This window comes from Protopterus annectens, chromosome 9.part0 (genome assembly GCF_019279795.1).
Source record: "Protopterus annectens isolate FY-2018-M chromosome 9.part0, PAN1.0, whole genome shotgun sequence".
NCBI classification, from domain to species: Eukaryota; Metazoa; Chordata; order Ceratodontiformes; family Protopteridae; genus Protopterus; species Protopterus annectens.
Genome location: NC_056743.1, coordinates 1,308,661,145 through 1,308,682,468, shown reverse-complemented (window position 1 = coordinate 1,308,682,468; position 21,324 = coordinate 1,308,661,145). Strand labels below are relative to the sequence as shown.

The 21,324-nt window shown below is 36.7% G+C and overlaps 1 protein-coding gene across 3 annotated transcripts in view; it reads left to right on the top strand.

The window, feature by feature from the left end:
* The window catches only part of PAX8 (paired box 8), a 127,842-nt gene extending 112,896 nt beyond the window's left edge, over positions 1-14,946 (top strand). For all 3 annotated transcript variants that reach the window (XM_044084274.1, XM_044084273.1, XM_044084275.1), the window contains one exon: positions 10,150-14,946. In XM_044084274.1, coding sequence (XP_043940209.1) covers positions 10,150-10,229 — 80 coding nt within the window. In that variant the 3' untranslated portion in view covers positions 10,230-14,946. The remainder of the gene's footprint in view (positions 1-10,149) is intronic.
* The last annotated feature ends 6,378 nt before the right edge of the window (positions 14,947-21,324 follow it).

Below are 21,324 nucleotides of genomic sequence, written 5' to 3'. Positions count from 1 at the left end.
TCCCCAGGGTGAATTTCCTATCTCCAATCCAGTCGTCAAGGTTCCTTTTGAAGAGGGCCAAAGAGGTGCTCTGCTTGACATGTATGATGAGTCTATTCCAGAGTATGGGGAGTGTTTGGGTCAGGAACCTATCCCTCTAGCATGTTTCGTTCATTGTGATGACAAGGTTTAGATCCCTGGAGCGTGTGGCGTGTGTCTCTGAGGGATTGGGATTTCTTTAAGTGTAGCATGTCCAACAACTCTGGGTTTGACATGGCCTTGTATGTTAAGCAGAGATCACCTCTGAGTAGATGATATGCGACAGAGTATAGGTGGAGTTTTTTTAGACAGTCAGCATAGGGCGTCTGCTTTAGGCCTGTGATTCTTTTAGTGAGGTATGTTTGCGGTCTTTCCAGTTGTTGCAGATGTCTTGAGAGGCACATACCAAACGGGGTGTTGTATTCTATAATGGGTCTAATGAGGGATGAGTACAGTGGGACAATGACCTCCTTTTTTCTGGATGAAAAGCCCTTGGTGATGAGGTGTGCCACATAGAAGAATTTTCTGACTGTTGTGGCAATGTGATTATCAAAGGTGAGACCACTGTCCACCTGTGTCCCTAAGTCTCTTATCACACTTTCGGTGTTTAGTGTACTGCCACCTATGTGATAATTCATGGGTACATGTTTTTTCCCAATGGGGATAACTATACATTTCTTGGCATTGAGCTTGAGCCCATGGCTCTGTCACCAAGCATCTGTTTCTGTAAGGCCCTTTTGTAAAACCTTATTTGTTTTGCTGACAAATGCATTGGTTCTATATGAAGTAGTCAGTGCATGCTGGAATGGTTCCTAGTCAGATGGCATTAACAAGTGAAAAAAAAAAGACTTATTTTCCTGCAGGGGGATTCATCCCTTCCTCCCTCCCCCACAGATAGTGCTGTATATTACAACTTCCAACTTCGTACAGCTTTGTCAGCCATGGTTATAGGCTCTGTTTAAGCCATTTAATCCCAGTCCAAATGTTGTCAGAAAGGTAGCATGTGAAGTTACTCACTAAAAACTTCTGGTAGTATTCAGAAATATGCTGCTCTTTATTTTCAATAAATAATTCTCTAACATGCTGCACGTTTAAGAGAAAGCCAAGAATTCTGGAAGTCATGCCAAATTAATCTGGAGATACCAGACTAAAATCCATCCTTAGTGTGTGGCCTCTTTTCAGATATAGTGCCAGCAATTTAAAGTTTACTTCTCTAAGGATATTTTTTAGACTAGGTAGGCTGACATAAAAAGAACGCCTGCAAGCCTTCAGGTTGGCAGCCTTTCTGAACTAAAACAAAAGAAAATAGACTGTCTAACCACCCCCCCCAGCCCCACCCACTCACCAAAAAACACTTTCAATCCAGAATGCAAAATTTTCTAAATAGAAAATGATTCTTAATTGAGAATGAATTTGAAACACAGGTGAATCAGAATCCAAGGCACTAATATGTCACTGACAGTTATTGTCAAAGAGAGAGATGGAGATGTGTCTTCAGGTGTCAGTATACCAAAACCTGTGCAGAAAGAACTAGACTGTGTAGGGGTCTAAATGAAATTCATCAAAAAATGTAAAGGTGCATTTTCTGACCCCTGTTTCTAAACAACAAATGCTCTTGCTACAATAATATTTTAATATGTAAGCCTGGGAAATGTTAAACATTAACTTACAGTTTCTACAACAAGAACTCCGTGGCAAATTAAAGAACAATTGCTGATTCTGTCCTTCAAAAGCAATGCATTCCAGTTGTTAACCCTCCCCCAGTCCCCACAGTAATGGGTCTGTATTTGGTCAGATAGCGTAACGAGAAGTAGTTTTCCATACCTGTTGTTTATATAATAAGAAAGTTACAGAGAGCGCATCTGATTAAAGAAAAGCACAAGAGTTGCGTAAGTCTAATTTAAAGTGAAAACAAATGCAAGAGTTTGATGAATAAGGATATAATCATATTGTTCTTGAGTTAAAAAAGATTATTCTGAACTTAAATTGTGGGATAACAGAAATGTGCACAGAGTGAGACAGTCTAAAAAGTAGAAAGAATCAACAAAACAGAAAGGTTATAGGTAAAATAAGAGCAAAGTTACTAAAAATGTGACTGAAAAAAGGAAAGAAGGGAATGAATAAGACCTTGAGTGAACAAAAAATACACACACAATCCACCCATGCACTGATTATATATCTTAGCATAGAATAAAACCATTGATTGGCACCTGTTATATACAAATCACATGAAAATAACAGTCACCATGTGTTAGGTGTAGTTTGACCTTTAATATTTCATAGCTTTTAGATATCATCAAAAAGTGTTTCTACAAAATAGACTTATTAAGACAAGCAAACATATAAAAAAATACTGCAAATAGAAAGAGGGTGATTCTCTTAGTATTACTAGAAGGCGTTATCTCTGAGCTGTTATTCCCTGAACGTCTTCATAAGTTCAGCGACAAAGCCATCTCTGTAATGATCCCAGTCTTCAATAATCAGTCTACAGCTAAAGATTAGGAACCAGTTTTCATCACTTATAGCAACCATCGTACACCAAACATAACAGAATTCAATATCCATCAACAATAAATTATAGTGATTCCATATATGCACACCATGGCAACCAATTAAAACATACTTAAGCTAAAAATCTTGCTTTACTATTGTATCTTCTTCTCTAGCTTCTGCAATTTCCACGTGTTCCAACAGCTGATTCACTTTTAGATTTCCATCTGCTTGATATATATATTTTTGTTACTGTCATAATCAATCTGCTAATTACTGCTAGCTTTTCATCAGATCTAGTATATTTTCATAGCCAGGAAACATAAGCAACTTTGTAAAAGTCTCCCAACTCTTACTTTTGCCCACTTAGCCTCTGACAAGACCAGAATATATGCTCCCATGTCTCACCTTTACTAGAGCCACACTTCCAAGATCTGGGATCTACTGAGGGAACATTTATCACATTCTGCAGGGAATATTAAAAATAATTATGCAGGCACTTTCAGGCAAATATTTAACACGTACTGGATTTTACAACGTATCTTGGACATTGACACACTTGTTCCTGAGTTACATCAACTTATTTTCTTTCCTATATCCTTGACCCAATTTTGTTTAAGACCATTACTGCACTTCTTAGCTCCCCCATTACTTTTGTTGCCCGGTTAGGGGTTGCCACAGCGGAACTCCGGTCCGGTAATGATTGGCAGTAGATTTTTTTTTTTTTACGTTTCGAGTTGCTGGCCCTGACGCACAACCTTCAATGAAGGTATGCCCTTTCACGCATGTCTCCACACAGAAGACGCTCTAGCTGAGAATCGAACGGGACAACGTCTTACTGTGAGATGACAACGCTACCGCCGCACCACCACTGCAGTCCCCCATTACTCTAAAATCTCTAATTACCAATATAACAAGAAACAAGTTTTGAAAAAATAAAATAAAATTACACTGGGTGGCAGCATATATTCTCTAAATCACTGCTTCTGTAATATTACTGTTCAGTGAAAAAGTTGTATTACCTAGATTACTTAAAAAGAAACAGTCACAAATATTTTTTTTGTTTCATTAGTAATCAGTAAACAACTAAACAAAGTTCTTCCTGAAATTATTTAAAACATAGGTACTGTACTTGTAAATGCCAAGAAGAAGTCCCTACAGTTCCATCTCATCACAATGAGAAAGTATAGAAATTTAAGCATATAAAGACATCTACAAACTAACAAGGGTTGCTTTGCATATAGATATAATCAATGGTTTTAATGCAGTTGTGTGTGTGCTATTAGACTACTTTGGGGAAGACACTTTTAACACATTAGAAAAGCCGCCTCTTTCACAGATGGCTATAGTGATGCAGGTCATGACCCCCTGCATCATTTCCGTCAGGGATGTGTGTGAGTGGAAAATGCACAGATAGGCAATAAGCAAGTAGCTGACATTACTTTTAAGATATAGTTTTCACTTCTCTCTATATTATCAATGCATCCTGCTGTCTGTCACCATGAATGCCATTGCATAGATAAAATGCACTGAAAATCAAAAGTGTAAGCATTCAAGGCTTCTTTTATCATTTGTTGCAAAGTGACAGATCTGTGGAGTCCGCACACTTTGTGGAGAAAGGATCAAACACTGTAGGTTATTGATGGGTAAAAGCTATAAGCTTGATGTTCACTGCATTTATACATTAGAATTGGGTACAGCATACTGATATGTATTAAATGGTTACACTTGTTAGTAGAGCATTGCAGACGGTAAAATTACCAAAACAGAAAACAGAAGAGCTATTGGTGGTATTAAGAGCACTGCAATGCTTCTGCAAATACATAATTCCTGCAAGCTGTGTTTTGTTTTGTGTCAGGATGTGGCTAAATCTACATCACAAATTCATGCATGTGTACCAAACATCTATCTGAGATTTATAACTGGCCACTTTGGCCGTATTCAGTGAAAATTGGTAAACAAAAAAAAAAAAAAAAAAAGAGAGAGACCCATGGGAATAAGTGCTTCACATAAGTGCTACAGAGTCTAAAACATTTTCTTATATGGTTTGCTAGTGATATTTCTGCAAAAAAAATGAAGTTAATGAATGAAGTTAGTCTGTGGTACCCATTTTCAAAACAAACTTCTCATTCAAGACTCGACTGAATACATGTTTTTATACTAGGGCTGCTTTATGGATTGCAGTAATATCAACAATTTATTCTACCATTGTAAACATAATTATGTTTAAAATGTATTGCTCACTTTCAGAAGCATCTTTTGTTTAAAAACTATCCTTGTTTCCGGTTATACTTCTCATGTTAAAGTTATAGCAATTCTGCAAAAATGAAGATGTAGTGTGCAGTTTACTTCTTTTAGCTTCACTTTTTACTCATTTTTACCTATAACCATACCACAAAAACAATGTCATTGTAGGTACTGAGCAATGATTTACAAAAATCTGTAATGTGTTCTGATTAGGAAGAAAGAAACTACTTACTTCTTAAAAGAACAGATTCTTAAATACATGTATTATAGTTTCGCTACTACATAATTACATATGTTAATTTTCAACTTAAGGTGTTCCACCTCTAATACTTAGTTGAGAACTTGGCTTTATAGGAAGTAGGATATTCATATGGCTGTACCGTTTAACACCAACTTCATGAAAGTTGACTTTCCAAAAGAATAAAACATGTATGAAATCCAAAAAGGTAAGAAACTCCTTTTATCTCGGTTTTTGCTCCCCTGCACCCCCAAAGTGTGTGAAGGAGGCTTGCCCTCACACCCCCAAACTTATATATAAATATTCTTCCAGGGTTGCATTAGCCCAAAGAAGGCAGACATCTCTCTAAGGAAGTGAATTCTTGCCAGTCTACAATTAGAAATTGTATTGGCAAAGATCTCCTAAGGGAAAAAGCACTCAGCATTACGTTTTTCAACTTTTTTTTTTTTTTTGTGGGCTATTGACACTTGAACAATTCCAACTCATGCATGTGTAGGGAAGCCCATTCATAATGATGCATTTAGCTTGGAAATACTGTACAGTATACTTTAACATAGTATTGAGACATTGCAGGTCAGTCTTTCATGATGTCATGGAAAGAGTTTTAACGTCCAAGAAACATTTCTGGTGGTCATCCTTATCAACAAAATGAAATGCAAACACAATACGATGCACATTTTATCAAAAACTGTATAATTTGGTATTGTATGTCTTAAGTAGACTTTACCCATCAAGTGTTTGTTACTTACATTTCTTCAGAAAATGACAAATACACTTAAAGTTTTATAAGCTGTTATAGCCCATACCACCCAGTTAAGGATATGACTGTAATATCTGTTTGAGAACCACCATTTTGTATGTGCTTGAGTTTAACCATTGTAGTTCACTGCAGGTGGCAGATTTGTTGCTGCACATCTTGTTGTCAGACTGTGTTCTTTACAAAGATCTGCCTGTTCAGTATTATATGCCAAATTAAATTTTGAATGTGCTGACTAAAGCAGAAAAGATTGTACTACATCTCCAAGCCCCCCATACACTCAGCAGCTGTGTGCATAAGTGTACATGTGCACAAGTGTCACTAGGAGAGACACAGTAAAATCCCAAGCAGAGGGAAGTGCTGGCCTACAGGCAGATGTTTAGTGGCCTCTCTGTACTGACTCTGACAATAGTAATAATGAATCACTGACTTTAGGTAAAGCTTTTCAGCCATAGAACTGAAAAGTTTGCTGCTATTCAGTGTTTACAGCTCCTGGCAGGTCAGCTCACTTCTTAAAGTGAAACACAGTAAATAGAACTTTTAATAAGAAAACAAATCAACAGTACACATGCTTTAAAATGTTGGAAACTACTGCATTGCTTGCTACATTCATACTGATAACATGTTTATATTTAGAAAAACTACTAAGATGCACATATATGACAGCCAAGGAACCATACAACCAACACTGAATACAAAATTGAATTTAATTGAGGTTTACTAAAATAAATGTATCCATAGTTACACTTTTAATTACACATATTTATATTATTAAATGTATAATTAAAAACATTAAGCTATGCAGTCCTAGCACTTTTGATGTAGACAAAGTAGCTGTTGACAAAACAGTAAAAGGTAGTCATGATAGTGCTTGTTGCAAACAGCCTGTTGTACCAGGAAACTATAGTAAGTTTATTGGTTCCTAAGTTTTGCTGCCAAACTTAGAGCCCACTGACTTTTGAGTGTCTTGATGGCCATTATCTGACATTGGTTCTTCATGGCTTGATGGCCATTATCTGACACTAGTTCTTCATGGCTTGATGGCCATTATCTGACACTGGTTCTTCATGGCTTAATGGCCATTATCTGACACTAGTTCTTCATGGCTTAATGGCCATTATCTGACACTAGTTCTTCATGGCTTGATGGCCATTATCTGACACTGGTTCTTCATGGCTTAATGGCCATTATCTGACATTGGTTCTTCATGGCTTAATGGCCATTATCTGACACTAGTTCTTCATGGCTTGATGGCCATTATCTGACACTGGTTCTTCATGGCTTAATGACCATTATCTGACATTGGTTCTTCATGGCTTAATGGCCATTATCTGACACTAGTTCTTCATGGCTTGATGGCCATTATCTGACACTGGTTCTTCATTAGCTTAATGGCCATTATCTGACACTGGTTCTTCATGGCTTAATGGCCATTATCTGACACTAGTTCTTCATGGCTTGATGGCCATTATCTGACACTGGTTCTTCATGGCTTAATGGCCATTATCTGACATTGGTTCTTCATTAGCTTAATGGCCATTATCTGACATTGGTTCTTCATTTCTTGATGGCCATTATCTGGCACTGGTTCTTCATGGCTTGATGGCCATTAACTGACATTGGTTCTTCATGGCTTGTTGGCCATTATCTGACACTGGTTCTTCATGACTTGATGACCATTACCTATCACTGGTTCTTCATGGCTTGTTGGCCATTATCTGACACTGGTTCTTCATGACTTGATGACCATTACCTATCACTGGTTCTTTATGGCTTGACAGCCATTATTTGACATTGGTTCTTTATGGCTTGATGACCATTACCTGACACTGGCTCTTCATGGCTTGACAGCCATTATCTGACACTGGTTCTTCATGACTTGATGACCATTACCTATCTCTGGTTCTTCATGTCTTGATAGCCATTATCTGACATTGGTTCTTCACGGTTTGATGGCCATTATCTGACACTGGGTCTTCATGGCTTGATGGTTATTATCTGACACTGGTTTTTCATTGTTTGATGTCCATTATCTGACATTGGTACTTCTTATTAGCTACAGATTTAATCACTGTAAGAGCAGAACATGATTTGGCAAACAGCAGTTCCGTTTTAAAGTTTTGCAAGTCAAAAAGTAATGAATCTGTCCCGTGGTTATTTTTCTGTTATTTCTGTATTTATTAGCAATAAGTTATAGGATATGTTATTGCCTACATGCACTGTACATTCTCATTCTGAACCTATTTTTCTGAACTGTATATCAAGCATGGCTTTGTATGCTAAGCATACATCTCTTCTAAGAAGTCTGTAGGATACAAAGAATAAGGACATAACTGTATACCAACATAGGCCATTTGTTTATTGGATAACATGAATTCCCAAACAAACATAATGCTGCAGTTTGTACTTTTCTGTTACACATAATCTGGTACCTGGTCTCTATATTACTTTACTTGTTGTGTTTCATATATATGCGTGTATGCATGTTTAAATATTCTCTGACAAATAGTGCTTACTACCATGTATGGACATTGCATTTAGGAGACAGGATTCAGCCATTGCCACTGCATGATACAGTAAGTGGTCTTTTATGAGGGAAGGTATAGTGAGGCAAACAAGAGAGGCTTTATATTCCATTGCAAACTGATCATTATTGTAGTACATACAAATGTTCCCTCTCTAACAGAGAATGGCAGTTGGTGGAAGTAATAATGTACTTAAAAGGTTAATTGTGGACATTTGTGGCTCTGCTACTGCACTGTCATTTCTAGAGTGAACTATGTCCTATCATCTCCTCAACAAGAAGGTACAGTCTCAATAATCCAGGTATGGAGAATGTTTTTTGCTCACAAGGAGATATAACATTAAGAATTATTTTCCCTACTGACTGTGAGTACAGCTGTGTTTTATACAATGAATGTCTCATATACTTTGCACGGTTTCCAAGGCATAAACCATATCAGTTAATGTATGCCATGTATTTGCAGTTACAATTGTAAGTGTCGCTGTTTATCTCCTATCTTTACTCTGCTGGTTTCCTTAACTCATACAGAATTTACTGGCCTCACTTAATCTCATGTTGAAGAGGCAGCTGCCTTCCATTATATGGCTCTGTTCTCCCACTTAGCAGCGATGTCTAGCATGAGGTACTTTCATAATCAGACCAAAGCAAAAGTCGCATTATACCTGCTCAACTCCCTCCAACAGGGTAGTGTCTTTGTAGTGCTGCATCAGTCCTGTTACCTCTAAAATTCTCAAGTTCTAAACAGAAGGACTCAAAAGCAGGCCTCCAATGAAAATGAGATGCTATATCCTAGCACTGATCTTTTGGGCCATTAACAGGTTCATAGTTCATATCATTAGTTGTCCAGGTACATGAAGAAACAGGGATTTCTGCAGACAGAAATGTGAGTGGGGCTGAGTATATCATGAAACTCTATGTTTCCATAAAGAGGGAGACAGTGTGAAATTTGATTAGAATGCATTATAGTGTTCTTTGCAAGAATACCTCTTCATGATTGGTGGTGAGGCCTGAAGTATTTAAAATGTACCACACTTTTCACTACCGGGGTTACTCTAAGCTTTCAGTATTGATGATTAAGCTGTGTACATGTGGAGAGTTGAGTCCACCATAACTTAATAAAAATATACACTGACTGGGCAAAATGCAATGGTACAATCCATCCATCCATCCATCCACCCTGCTGCAGTAAATGGTACAATCTGCACTGGAGTAAAACAGAGGCCAAGGGTTTAGTAACAGACTCGGAGTGGCAGCAGGCTGTACTGAAGGAAAGGTTTGAGTATTCTAAACTTATTGGAGAGTAGATCTGTAATGCAGGTGTGCAGCTGACCTCTCTTAGAAAGTGTTTCTGTAGTAAAACACGGCAGTTCAACTGAGGGGGAAGGGACAGATGTGGGCATTCGATAGTTATGAGATGAGATTTGAGGGTATCATGCTAATATTACTGTGTAGTGATAGCTCTGTTAAAGAAAACAAAAACTAGAAAATCGACAAAACCTTAGGATGACCCCTGCTAGGGATTCCAGTCATGGCAGCTTATCTATCCCAGACACAAAGCTGTACATAACAAAGAGTTAGAGCTGCATACACTGGAAGACTGAGGACAGTTTGGGATGTAAGAGGATGTCAAACATGTGACACAAGTAAAAAAAAATAAAAAAGATAGTGAAGCTTCTGGTATCATGTAAATGAGTGAATAAAAAAACACAAAAGCCATGCTTGCTCAAAATGTTTCTGGGGCAACTGTGAGATCATCATGCACTGGAAGGGATGCAAATAGAATGTCATAATACTATTGCTGTCCATTTATATGACACTTTCAATGTAGGATGCTACTGTCTGATCGCTAACCAATATTTCTCATTTCCTTTCTAGCTGGCACTCCATACTACTACAGTTCCACCTCACGAGCAACAGTAACACCTACAGCGTCAGCTGCGTATGACCACATCTGACTGTCTAGGACAGTATATAAGAATATGGACAGGCAAAACTTGTTGGGTGATGATGATTAAAAAAAAATCTCCCAGGCTGATGGTATAGACAATGGAAATAAAATAAAATATATATTTATAAAAAAGCAGAACAGTGTTCTACAGAGACATTTTAAATGATACTATTGTCTATGGAAATATAAAAGTGACGACTTTGAAAAAAATGAAGGAAAAACTAACCAAGCAGTGGAGAAAAAGAAAACTCCTCAGGCTGAAAGTTTAACTGACTAAACAACAAAAATACATCTGTTAAAATTATTGTCAGACAAACTGAACTCTAGACAACATATACAGAGTTTCAGTGAAATGTAATGAAGATTGCTAAAGTTGACTATTTGGAAACACTACCCCATCAAACTTTACTTTCAAAAGATAATCTGAAGAATGTTTGAGAAGGCAGCACAGTAAAGCATCCCTGCTGCCCCATGAAGATTGCTAAAAATATCTTGAATAATCTTCCCTTAACTCTATTTTCACTTAATTCATATACATTTCATGCGGATAATTCTCTTCCCTGAAATGGGTCCTACCCCTGCAATGAATATGAAGAAACTGCTGTCATACACATTTCATAAGGTTGCATTTCTCCCCCATAATGGGCTTATCTCCATGATAATGTGGACTGCTGTAGAAAATAAAGGGACTCCTTTTCTGTTTATTGGGTGGGTGATTCCTGCAGTCTAGCTTATATGTGCCAGTTGTGAGGCATGCATGAATACGAGAGTTCTCACTTGTCTGATGGCAGGCTTTCGGCACTCTACACTGACACTGCACACCAGGATCCTACAGATACCATTTTGTTTATGTGCCTTGTAACAGTCAGCCTCCAGATGTTTCTTAATAGGCACAGCAGAGCAGTCCATGTTTCCTACTGTTGAATAAGAATTGTCTTTTTGTAACAGACTGAAAGTTTTGTGCAGCCATTATTCTGGGATACCAGAGATCAGGAGCAGGGGTGTAGTCAGAAAATTCCATTTTGTATTCACAAGCACCTTTTACTAACATCCCCCAACCCAACTGGAATTTCAAATAAATGGACATATATTTCAAAATGTTGCCCTGTTGCAGTATATAAATTTACACTTCATTTTCAGTGGTCCCTCTAAAACTATTAAAGATATTGTTTTTAGATTTGCAATCCTCTCTGTAAGCAAGTTATGCCCTTGTTTGAGGCATTAATTTAGACAGTTGTAAAAATAATATGGCCTGAAAAAAGTTACAATGTTTCTGAGTGGTGCAAAGAAAAAAATCATACTCTGTAGAGTACAAACTGTATGCCTGGCTACACCCTCGATCACGAACAGTACTGGTATCCTTTAAAGAAGTCTATCAGCTATACAAATGTACGAGAGCATCCTGCCTGCAGTTAGAACAGTCCTTAAAAATTACTTTCCAATGTTTTGGTTATATATGTGAATATATTTATTTGCATTTATATTTCATGTCACATCAAATCCACAAAGAATTGCCTAAACAGTCGGGAAATCAACAGTCAAACTAGATAATGCATTTGTAAATATATGCAGATTAAATGATTAGCAAAGCAAATCCAAGTGTTTAATAGTACCACTGGAAATTGACAATGTACCCTGTATTAGTAAGGCCGAAGTATCACTCTAAGGGGAGACTAGAGTTCTGCATTCTACAGTTTTTGTGATCATACATTTCGTGTCAGTGTCAGATGTTATGGATATGTAGCACTGTAGTGCCATGCTGAGGTTTCCAGGATGACGTAAAGGAGTTTGCTTGAGGCAGGACACCTTGAGTAGACAGTGTAATGTATGACAGGTAAAAATTCAGAGAATATGATCCCATCTGCCATAAGAGTTGGACAGTACAGGAATATTTTTCAGTTTTAAGTACATACAATGGAGATATGGTGTACTACCTCTGACTGAGAGTGCAAAGGGATATGGTGCAGTACATTTAAGGTGAAAATCCTTATGTATATGGTGTAGCCTATCAAAGAATGGACACTATGGATGTATTTGGAAGTCTGAAGTAGAATTCTATGAGGATATGATAGAGTACATATAATGTGGGATTCCAGAGGGATAGAGTGTACTTTATCTGATGAGGATCTCTGAGGGATGTTGGTCATTACATCTCATGTGGAATTCCATTGGGTTAAGATGCTCCATATCAAAACATCATAGAGCTGCATTACAGTGTATCTATGGCAGGACTCCCATAGGCTATATTATAGTACCTCTGGTAATGGTCTTCAAGTGTATATGAGGTACTGCATCTAAGAGGGGAAGCACATCAGAAATCTGGTATAGTGCACCTGAGGTATGGTATTATTGCAATATGATGCTGCACACTGTGACCTGCTAATTATAGTGTACTAAATATTAGGCTAGACGCCATGGAGATATCATATAGTAAAGCTGAGGTGGTGCCGTATAAGACCATGTGACTGGCAAATTACTATAATTTCTCCAGAATTTCATTTAATTCAAAAACTTGGCTGGATACTTTTTAACTTTCAAAAAGACCACCACCTACCAATTAAATATATTCAGTATTTATTTTTTATTATTCTTTCATTCTCCATTTACCTGAGAAATCAATTTTTGGGTAACAGCAGAGTTGGAGTTGAACCTGCACTCCCTGGCAAGGCAGACAAAGCAGTCCTTGGACAGAACAGAACTCTATTACAATATATACACACACTCACTCAAGTATGACATGCAAACATATGGACAAGGATGAGGCTTGCAAGCTCATCTACAGCATACCCTTGGGATGTTGGAGATAGTTGTAGTGCACAGAAAAACCCAAACAGACACAGAAAGGATGTGTGGACCTCCTACAGAAAGTACCACAGCTAAGAACTGAGCTGGAAAACTAGATATATGATCTACTACCTCTGAGGCACTAAGGTTAACCGTTCTTCCACTGTGCCTTTCTTTTTTCAGAAAGGAAAACATGCTTATGTTTTAGTTTCAGTGCAATAATTATCCTGAAATGAAGCCTGAAGAGTTATTATTGTTCAGGTAAAATGAAGCGTGGGGGTATGGTATAATGCATCTTTGGAGGGATGTTTATGAGATGGGACTCCAAAGTAATGAAAGATTGTTAATCTGAAATGAGTATCATGTGAATGTACTGCAGTAAGGGTGGAATGGACTTCTATGGATATCCAGAACTGTATGAATGCTTGTAGTTTGTAAGAGCCTGCTACATCGTTTGGTTTCATGTATCATTATCACCATATTGTCCCAGCAAAGACTGGAACTCTATTGGGATATATTTATCGCACCAAAAATGGACTCTATTGTAATGTAAATATTTATGCCTGTTGTACTATGCCATGGTTTTATGACACCATGGATCTCAGGCATGATCCATTGCTAATTTAAGCATATTCCATGTTTTTTGAGAGAATCCTCATAGCAATCTATTTGAACCCAAAGTCAGACTTGAAGATGATCAACTACTTGGATTCCCTCAAAGACACATTCTTTTACATTTCTTAGACAATGCCTACAATGACTGACTAATGTTTTCTCTAATGCTAAAGATGTTTTTTTTAACCAGGGATCTTGACATCTGGAATTTCACTTTACACAATGTGCAGTGACCTTGGAGTTAAAATAATAAAGTTTGGAGGGTTAGGAAATAGAGCACCTTCATGGGGTATATAGGATGTGATTGTCTCACAAAAAAGATGTTTTTCTTTTTCATCTGTTGACGAGGATTGTCAGCTTTTTGGGTACCAACAGATCAAGGGTTGCTAAGCTAGTCTTCAGTCAATGAACACGTTTCCATATCTATGATGAGACTCTGTAATAATACACTAATATTACGTGAGACTCTGTGATGAAACATGATGATAATTTGAGGGAAGGACACTGTTATGATTCTGTTCTGTGCCATGTAAATTTGAGATGGGACTCCATGGTGATGCACAGCTGCTGATGTATAGCTAAGGTGGTACTCCATAGTGACTCATGTCTATAATAGATCAAAGGTGGAACTCCATAGTGAACTAAATTTGGAAATGGCTTGGCACTATTAAAGAGTAGGTGCAGGTTTGAAAGTATCTGTAATGACCTCATGCTTTATACTTATATTTATGTCAATATTTGCCCATGGCAATTTCATTATGAACATAAGAGTGGGCAATCCATATTCTTCTCATGTTACAAGTTAGACTTATGACTTGATGTTGACTTGGGCTTCAGGATTAAGTGTCATCTCAGCAGATCAAATTTTTATGTGAGAAACAAAAAAGGTGATTGAGCGCAAGAGATCAGTGATGTTAGGTCTCCTAGTAAGGAGAAGACAAACAATTAGGACTGCTAGGTAAGGAAAATTGCTTGAGTTGGAATAATGAGTGAGTATCTTTACAGCTATATGGTATGCAAAAACATCAAACTGTCCTTGCCACTCTTATTATAGGAGAATTGCACAAACACTAACATGACAGGAGAAGGAAGACTACTACAACAACACAATATTTACAAATTAAAACAATCATTATGTTCTGCAGTCGATTAGTCCTCTAATATCATCTCTGTGTAAGAAACTACAAGGGAAGAGTTGTATCCATTCCACTGCTATAGTTTTGGATTTGTATGAATGTAAAACACAAAATGCAACACTGCTCATCAAGATGTGTTTTTTAAATATTATTTCTGTAAATAAATTAATTCTGAAGAAATATTTTAATTAAATAAAGCATGATTTAAAAAAAGTCTTGCTTTTTTTTTTAATTTTTATTTTATAGGACGGAACAGAGTTTTGGACTTGTTGCTTTGTTGTCATAGGCATTATTTTACAGAGCACCTTGAGTTTATAAGCTGATTGCTGGAGCAAAAGCTGATAGATGTACGTGTCTTGCACATCTCAAAAATAGAATTTTATGGTATGCACATATTAAGGCCTATGTGAGGTATTATTTCAGCTCTCTTTTGAAAGCTTGCATATTGTCAACCTGTAAACAAATAAATAAATAAAAACAAAAAGCAACTCAGATCTCCTTCAGCCTAGAACTAAACAATTAAGGATCCTGTTCTTCGGTTTAGCCAGTGCTGTCACTCTGAGTAGGTAGAATTTGTGCATGTGTTCCGTTTTTGTCTGAGACACACTGACCTCTAAGATGGTATATGAACACAAAATAGAATTTGACAGATGAGGAACGGTTGACCTTTTTCAACAGCCTGCTTGGCCTAAACTGTGCAAACTTGTTCTATTCTGAATGCCTCCCACACACGTATTCTGTTTTATGGCTTCCCTGTACTTCATTCCTTTTTTTGTGTACATCTATCAGAATACTTTGCCCTATACAAATAATATTGTATTAAAGTAAAATGAAACTGCAATGTTTTGTGACATTCCTCAGATTTGTTTATATTTTGCATCACTTCTCACTTCAGAACGTATATTTTACAGATGTCGGTACCATCACTGAAAAAGCATATCATCCTTTCTTCTTTTATGTGACTTTACATGGGAGTAAGGTTATGAGGACATATCTAACATTGGGCCTTAAGGTACCCAACAGGAATATGTATGCATTTATTTATTCATTTATTTATTTATTTATTGCATTTGTTTACCAAGTAAGGACATCTGGGCTACGTAGCCACTTTCCAGTGGAGGCCTGGGGGAAATGTTACAAGGTATACAAACTATGAATTATCCATCACTAAAACTGAGTAACATATATATAGGGTCCACATCCATAGTTCTCTAGTCCTGAAGCTCCAACATATACAAAATATGAAATATTCAAGCATTATACAAAAGCAGTATAGTAAAACATATATGTGGTGTTAACGATGTACAATAGTCATATGTAGTTGAACATTTCAACAATATGAATGTTCAGTGTTCAGATGGCATTTTGTTAATACTATATTCTCATAAAATGATTACAGAGAAATAAAAAAAGATGAGAAGAAGAAGAAAGCACCAAATAATGTTTTTTCTGAAGAGTGACAGAGGGGGGCAGTTGAGGTTATGTAGTAGTTCTTTCCCTGGAGTGGCACAGAAACATATTAAGGCCTATGTGAGGTATTATTTCAGCTCTCTTTTGAAAGCTTGCATATTGTCAGTCTGTATTAAGGTGACAGATTGCGTTCCTTAGTTTATAGACACAATTTGAATACAGTCCTTGAGGTGTTCTTGGATTTTGTTATGGCAAGCAGAGATTTATCAGAAGATTCTAATGTTCTCCTTGGGAAGTAGCCATGAATTACAGTATTTAGGCTTGGGAATGACTTAGACTTGTACACTACTCTGTGGATTATTAGTAGTGGAGATTTAGACTTGTACACTAGTCTGTGGATTATTATTATTAGTAGTGGGGAGTAACTGAGTACATGGGAGAGGCTATGCCCATCAGGGCACTTTATCTTAGCATTTTGCTATTTCCTTACCAATGTCTTCATTATTTACATTTTTAGTTTTGCTTTTATATTTAAAATGTCCCTTCCTCATAAACATATTCCTTAATATATCATCAAATAACTTCCCCTACTGTATGTAGATCAATTTCAGCAGTAAAGTAATTTTGTTGGTACCAGATTAAGAAAGTGTCTATAGTCATCTGATGTAACATTATCAACTGGAAAGACAGGTACTACACATCTCGACCATCATTTGACCAACAGAGCCAACCTGTTTGCTGCCAGTCTATAAGCATGTGTTCACTTACCAGGTTAAATAATTATAAATAAATAAAAACAGTGTTATAGGTATAAGTGGATGACAAGGTTATTTAACACTGTCATTAACTTGTTCAATGCTCTAGTTATTTTCAAGGCAAACACTTTCTGTTATTGTCTATATGCATGCTAGTAAGGGATGCAGTTTAGAACTGTGCACGCTTCTGTTCAGCTAACTAATGACTGATTATAGAGGTGACCAGAGTGTTAGGCCAGTTACTGATCTGGACTACAGAAAACAATGTGGGCAATTGTGGTGATAGGGGTAGCAAAATGGTGTTATACTGGTTAATGGTGAAGTATTGGATAGATTGTGTGAGGATTTCCAATTTATTATTTCTCATAAATCCACTTTTTGTGGGCTAGTATAACTATGGAGTACAAAATGCTTAAATATTGAATTTTGAGCAAGGAAAGTTCTGGATATTGTTTTAATATGCTAAAGATATAGGGTGCATATCTTTCATATAAATTTACAGGTTGGATTGCGGATCAGTGTTTTTACAACACTGCATAAGGCAACTGATAAGCCTGCATGTAGGTGTTTTGATGGCTATACTATGAAAAGGAGAGGCTGACAGTTTACATTCAAACTGCCAAAACTGATGATGAGAAGGGATGGGCTAAGAACACAGATCATTTGGCATGTGTATAACAGCAGAAAGCTAAAACTTGTGAATATGATATGATGGTCACCATTTGATATTCTGAGACTCATGAGCTCAAATCCCAGACTAGTGAGACTGAATTGATGAAAATGCAGATTTATATATATTAAGTCCAAGACTGCCATTCTCAGAATATTCTCTTTTCTCTGAGATATGTCAATCACTGGGTTGGTATATATAAGTATGGGGTATGGGTAGTTGCCCCCAAAATGAGAAGAAAGGGCCCCCTGCAAAAAACAGCTTTAAAGGAGAAGCGCAATGATCACCATTTGTTGTTCCCCTGTATTTTCCATTTTTTTTGTAATTCTGGGGCTCACTCTTATAAGCTTCAGAATTACAATTGAGATTCAATATGACACAATACTTTGTGAAAGGAGCAAATAGTCTAGCCAGACAGTGATGTGGCAAGTTTTTCTAAGAAATGAAGGAGTCTTTGAATGGTGTTAGAGGTAAGGTGAGCCAAAAGTGTGTCTTAAAATACATTAAATTCTCAACAGCCAGATGCAAAACGAATGTTTTAAGACGTAACTATTAAATAAAAGCATGTCAATCCAAAAAAGAACGAAAACCGAGTGGAAAGGACTGAGGAATAAAATGCAGTAGTATATATTTAAGTGTAAAAACAGCTTGCATTTGTTGCAAGTTTGTGTGTTCATAGAAAAATACAATTTTTTTATAGCTGCATTAATGTTTAGCAGTTAGTACCAAAAAAACTTGGGTGAATGTAAAAAATCAAAAACACAAAAATTTAACTCCACTGAGTAAAAGGATAAAAGTGCAATGTCATTGACTCCTCAACCAATAAAAATTTTATTAGCTTTATAGTCCACATTATCCAACAATGGATTTCCTCAGAATTAGTGCAATACAGCAAAAACTACTATTTACATAACCAAGAAATATCATGTGGTTAAATTATGTGATAAAATCATGTGATAAATCAATCACCTTAAAGGTCTCCATCTAAAAAGTTGTTAAGCTTAGTTGCAATAAGGGACAGGTGAGTAGAATTTCAAAACTGACTAGCAATAATGAAACTTTGTTAACTAAATTGTTAGAAGTAAATGAGATAGTTGCCACCCAATGCTATCTGCCTGCATTGTAGAATAGTATTTCTGATAAACTTACAACTGGGCAACATACCCTTTTTAATCCTATTATAGAAATTAAAGCTAACAATGCTGTGATCAATTCAGTTTCTCATTTTAAGATGGAAAAAGTAGTTATGTATCCAAACTTACATTGTGAACACAAACATCATCAAGAATAAGGTTAATCAAGATACCAAAAATGAGAACCCCAGACAAGTACCATAAAACAAGAAACCCTAAGAAAACATTATAGGTTTTTAAGTAATTTTATAATGCAGTTTATGTTGCAGAGAGTAGGGGGATATCAAGTTGGAAACAGTGGAATGCATTAATTGCATAATATGAGACTATATGCTATTGTGCACAATGAACATGTTAACATTAACCCCAATAAAGAAAGAAGAAAGAACAATTTAACTTGCAAATGCAAAAGCAACATGCAGGAACATCACAGGGTGAAGATGACACACCTGCAGAAAACTGGAAGCAAGAGATGAAGTTAATAGAACCCTGTTGCATTTTATCATAGTGCTCATGGAACAGCATACCTGAATCTTAAAGAAAAGGGATAGTTTTGATTATTCCAAAGAAAGGGAATGACCACACTGACCTGTTGTCCGCTAGACCAATATCAGATTTGAACCATGATTATAAATTATTATTAGCCCAAACTGTAAATACACTACCCATTCTGAGAGATTTAGACCATGGATCTGACAAAAGTAAACACACAGGGTTATATCATTAAAACTATTTTCTACAAGTGACACGTGGATGGCATACAGCAAGAAGTTGAGGAAAGAAGAAGGCCATTAATATGCATCACTCTGGATGCAGAAAAGGCATTCAAACAGTAATTTGGGAATGTTTAGAAATACCATTAGTTAAATATAGGTTCCCACATAAAATGATAAAGCTAATATTTACTATATATATAAAGTATTGTCGGCAAATATAACACCATAGAAGACATTAACTATCTATAGAACCTTACTGGCAAACATAAAAAATTGAAGGATGGCTATCAGATACTTTTTTACTTTGTCAAGAGAACAAGACAGGGATGTCCAATGTCACAACTTTTATTTATAATTTATTTGGGCCCATTAGCCATACAAATAAGGCACAAACTTTATGTGTGATTTTTCAGGAATATAGGTCAATATCACATTATTTACAGATGATGTAGTTCTTTATTTCAACAGTCCAGAAAAATGCATATCCATTTATTTACAATTATACAAAATTTTACTCAAGGTATAAAATTAATTAAGGAAAAACAGAAGCCCTTTCAACAAACTCTTTAACCTGGCACAGTGGTACACATATATATGGGAACATACAAAAATTAAGTACTTAGGAATATGGTTGACTGTGCAGCTGTAAAAAGCAATGAAGGAGATGTGAGAAGAAGTACAGCAGAAAGTAATGAATAAGCTTAAAGTTTGGAGAATAATGACAATTGATCTTGATCATAAGGTACAAAATTTTAATGTGTCTTTGGTCCCACTGATACTTTAGAACTTCATAGATTCATAGGTAAGTACTAGGCTAGCTGACCTTAGGGTCTATTATAAGCCTAGCCAATTACTCTTTTTGTGTTTGAAATAACCTGTCCCATTTGGTTATAAACTGGCCTTTCCCATTACATATAATTATATATTACCCCAATAAGAATAACTAGGATCATATCATTATAATTTGAGGGGACCCATGCATGGCATAAAGCATTTAGGAGCTGCCTCTGCCAATTAGTAGTAGGGCAGTCTCATGGTAAATTTTCTGTTTCCCATCCATAGATCTAAGTTCTAGTTGGATATGGGCAGGGATGAACTTTATTTTATGTGGATGTGGAGTCGGTTCCATAGAAGCAGTATCATCTGTGAGATATACCCGTCCCTTCAAACTGTTCTTTTAATGTTGCAGAAGAGGTTTAGATCCCTAGACTGAGTTGTTTTAATGCCATCTGATTTGCTGATGTGCAGTAAATCTATCAGAAATGGGTCAGAGGATGGCTTGTAAGTCAGACACAGGTCACCTCTTCACAGTCTGTAGGATAGTGAGTATAGTGACAGGGCTTTGAGTCAGTCCATCAAGCTCAAAAACACTTAAGAATTTTTCAAACACAAATTGCCTCCTATTAAGTGATGGTATAAGAAGTTTCAAAGCCCCCTCAAATGCAGACAACACAGATTCCTATACAGAGATGTACACCAATGTCCTGTACAACCTCTTAAGCAGTTGTATAGAATTGGCTGTGCCTGACCAGATTAAAACAAGGTTTTGCCAAAAAAACAAGCCACCCTCGTGGGCCCCTAGTATAAACAGGCTATACAACAAGTGAAAGAAACTAATGTCCAAGAACAAGAGGGAACTGGCTCAGCAGAGGAAGAAATCCCTCTCTAGCTTAAACACATTAGTGATCTTGTCAAGTCCTCCAAAGCCAATTACAAAGCATAAATAGCCTCCCTAGCTAAAGATAATCAAAAGGCATTCTTTAACTACATCCAAAGTCTAAAAGGGAATACCCAGTTATGCACTGAACTGGTCATGGATGGCACCATCCATACTCAAATAGAGGTAATAGCCAATCTGCTAGCTGACAGATTTGGAACAAACT